The sequence below is a fragment of the Pyricularia oryzae genome, chromosome 4 (assembly GCF_000002495.2).
Source record: "Pyricularia oryzae 70-15 chromosome 4, whole genome shotgun sequence".
NCBI lineage: Eukaryota > Fungi > Ascomycota > Sordariomycetes > Magnaporthales > Pyriculariaceae > Pyricularia > Pyricularia oryzae.
Window position 1 is genome coordinate 4,574,211 of NC_017851.1, and position 1,581 is coordinate 4,575,791.

Genomic DNA, 1,581 nt, shown 5'->3' on the forward strand with positions numbered 1-1,581 from the left:
GGCTACCGATGACTTTGGGCAGCCCGTTCCCTATTAACAATACTGTGTATGTTGCCTTTGTTCTTTCAGCCAGGAGATCCAACATAAATCACTCCCAAACCCCCGAAAATGCAACCATAATATCTCCTGGGCATCATCACACGTGACAATGACCAGACTAACGATGCTGTTCAAGACTCCACAATTCTACAGGTTGAGCTTCGTCCAGGGCAGACTCTAATTTTGCAGTCGCTAGACGGAATTGCCACCAACATAATCACCGCCGAGGCAAACATGTCAAGGTCAGAAATTAATAGCATGGCCCTCGCCTATAAAAAGCACGGGTTGGTTCTAATTGTGATTGTCTCCGTCGAACTTCATGGATGCTGTACGGTCGGCTTATCCGACCTAAATATATTGCCCTGCTAATAATAGCAATCATTATTCAGCCCACTTGCACGGAGATTTTTGAGCAGCATTAAAATAGCGCCGGCATAATGAAGTAAAGAGAAATCATCTGGAGAGAGAAAATAATCCCTGTTTTGAAGAAAGGGTGGAGAAGGATTGGTAGACTTCTGCCATGGGGAAAATGCAATCATATCGAATATATAAACAACAATGAGGTACAAGAACATTTTATCTGATTGATTCTCGAAGCATCTTCACTTTGTTCATTTCGTCCAAACCATCATACTTTTGCGTATCTTAATCAAAACCTCACAATGAAATTCAATCTTCTTTTCACTATATCAACGGCCCTTGCTGGGTTTCCAGCCGGCATATTGGCGAACAATCCCGACTCAAACGATTCCGACTGCCACATATGGATCAAGGATAACTCCGATATTGTAGTTGGGTATAGCAAAGCCGTGACGGGCCAGACAGCCGTCGTCGAAATCAGCCAAGGCCCTCACAAGAAGGAACAATTCAAGTTCGCAACCGCAGCGGATCAAACTAATAAGAAAGATTGCACCGCTGGATTGGCCGGCGAGCGTAGTTTCCCTGCCGGTTGGAGGATCAAGACTTTCAAGACAGAGCCATGGGTGACATTGACGCGCAACTACCAGCCCATAGCGTTCAAGGGCTACAATCGAGATCCCCAAACACAGTCTGGGTCGCTCAAGTTCTTTGAGATTCCGTATGGAGAAATGAAATCTGGCAAAGATTGGTATGTGCCGCTCGGCCCAACTCGGGAAAGCCAGAGGTACCGTATCAAGGGCAAGGCTCCAATGCCAAACGCTTGACCCTATGCCAGCAACGTCGCACAGACGGAAAAGGCGTCGAGTGTAAAACAACCAGCGATACAAGAGCGAGATGAGCAACAAATTTAGGCAGGACGCACTCCATTCCTGGACTTAGACCTAGTTTCCGCCAATGTTACTACGGACTACGGAGATGAGAGGCAATTCAGCCAGACCCGAAGAGCAGGTTGGGCTGGCTGGGATGGGTTCAACGCAGAGAGGAAAAAGGGTGGCGCGGCTGACAAAAAGCGCAAATGGTTTCACTGCGCCTCAAGAACTAGAACAAAGCTATTTGCTGTGGATAGGAATCGTATAATCGCTGTGATCGGTAAAATTAATATAACAAAATAACGGTGTTTCT

At 46.5% G+C, this 1,581-nt stretch overlaps 1 protein-coding gene across 1 annotated transcript; it reads left to right on the plus strand.

Annotated features, from left to right (window-relative positions):
* Positions 1–701: 701 nt before the first annotated feature.
* MGG_10120 (uncharacterized protein) lies at positions 702–1,310 on the plus strand (the record flags this gene model as incomplete). Its single annotated transcript, XM_003717341.1, has 2 exons — positions 702–1,147; positions 1,235–1,310. 2 exons carry the CDS (start codon positions 702–704, stop codon positions 1,308–1,310), a joined length of 522 nt encoding a protein of 173 aa, XP_003717389.1.
* Positions 1,311–1,581: the final 271 nt, after the last annotated feature.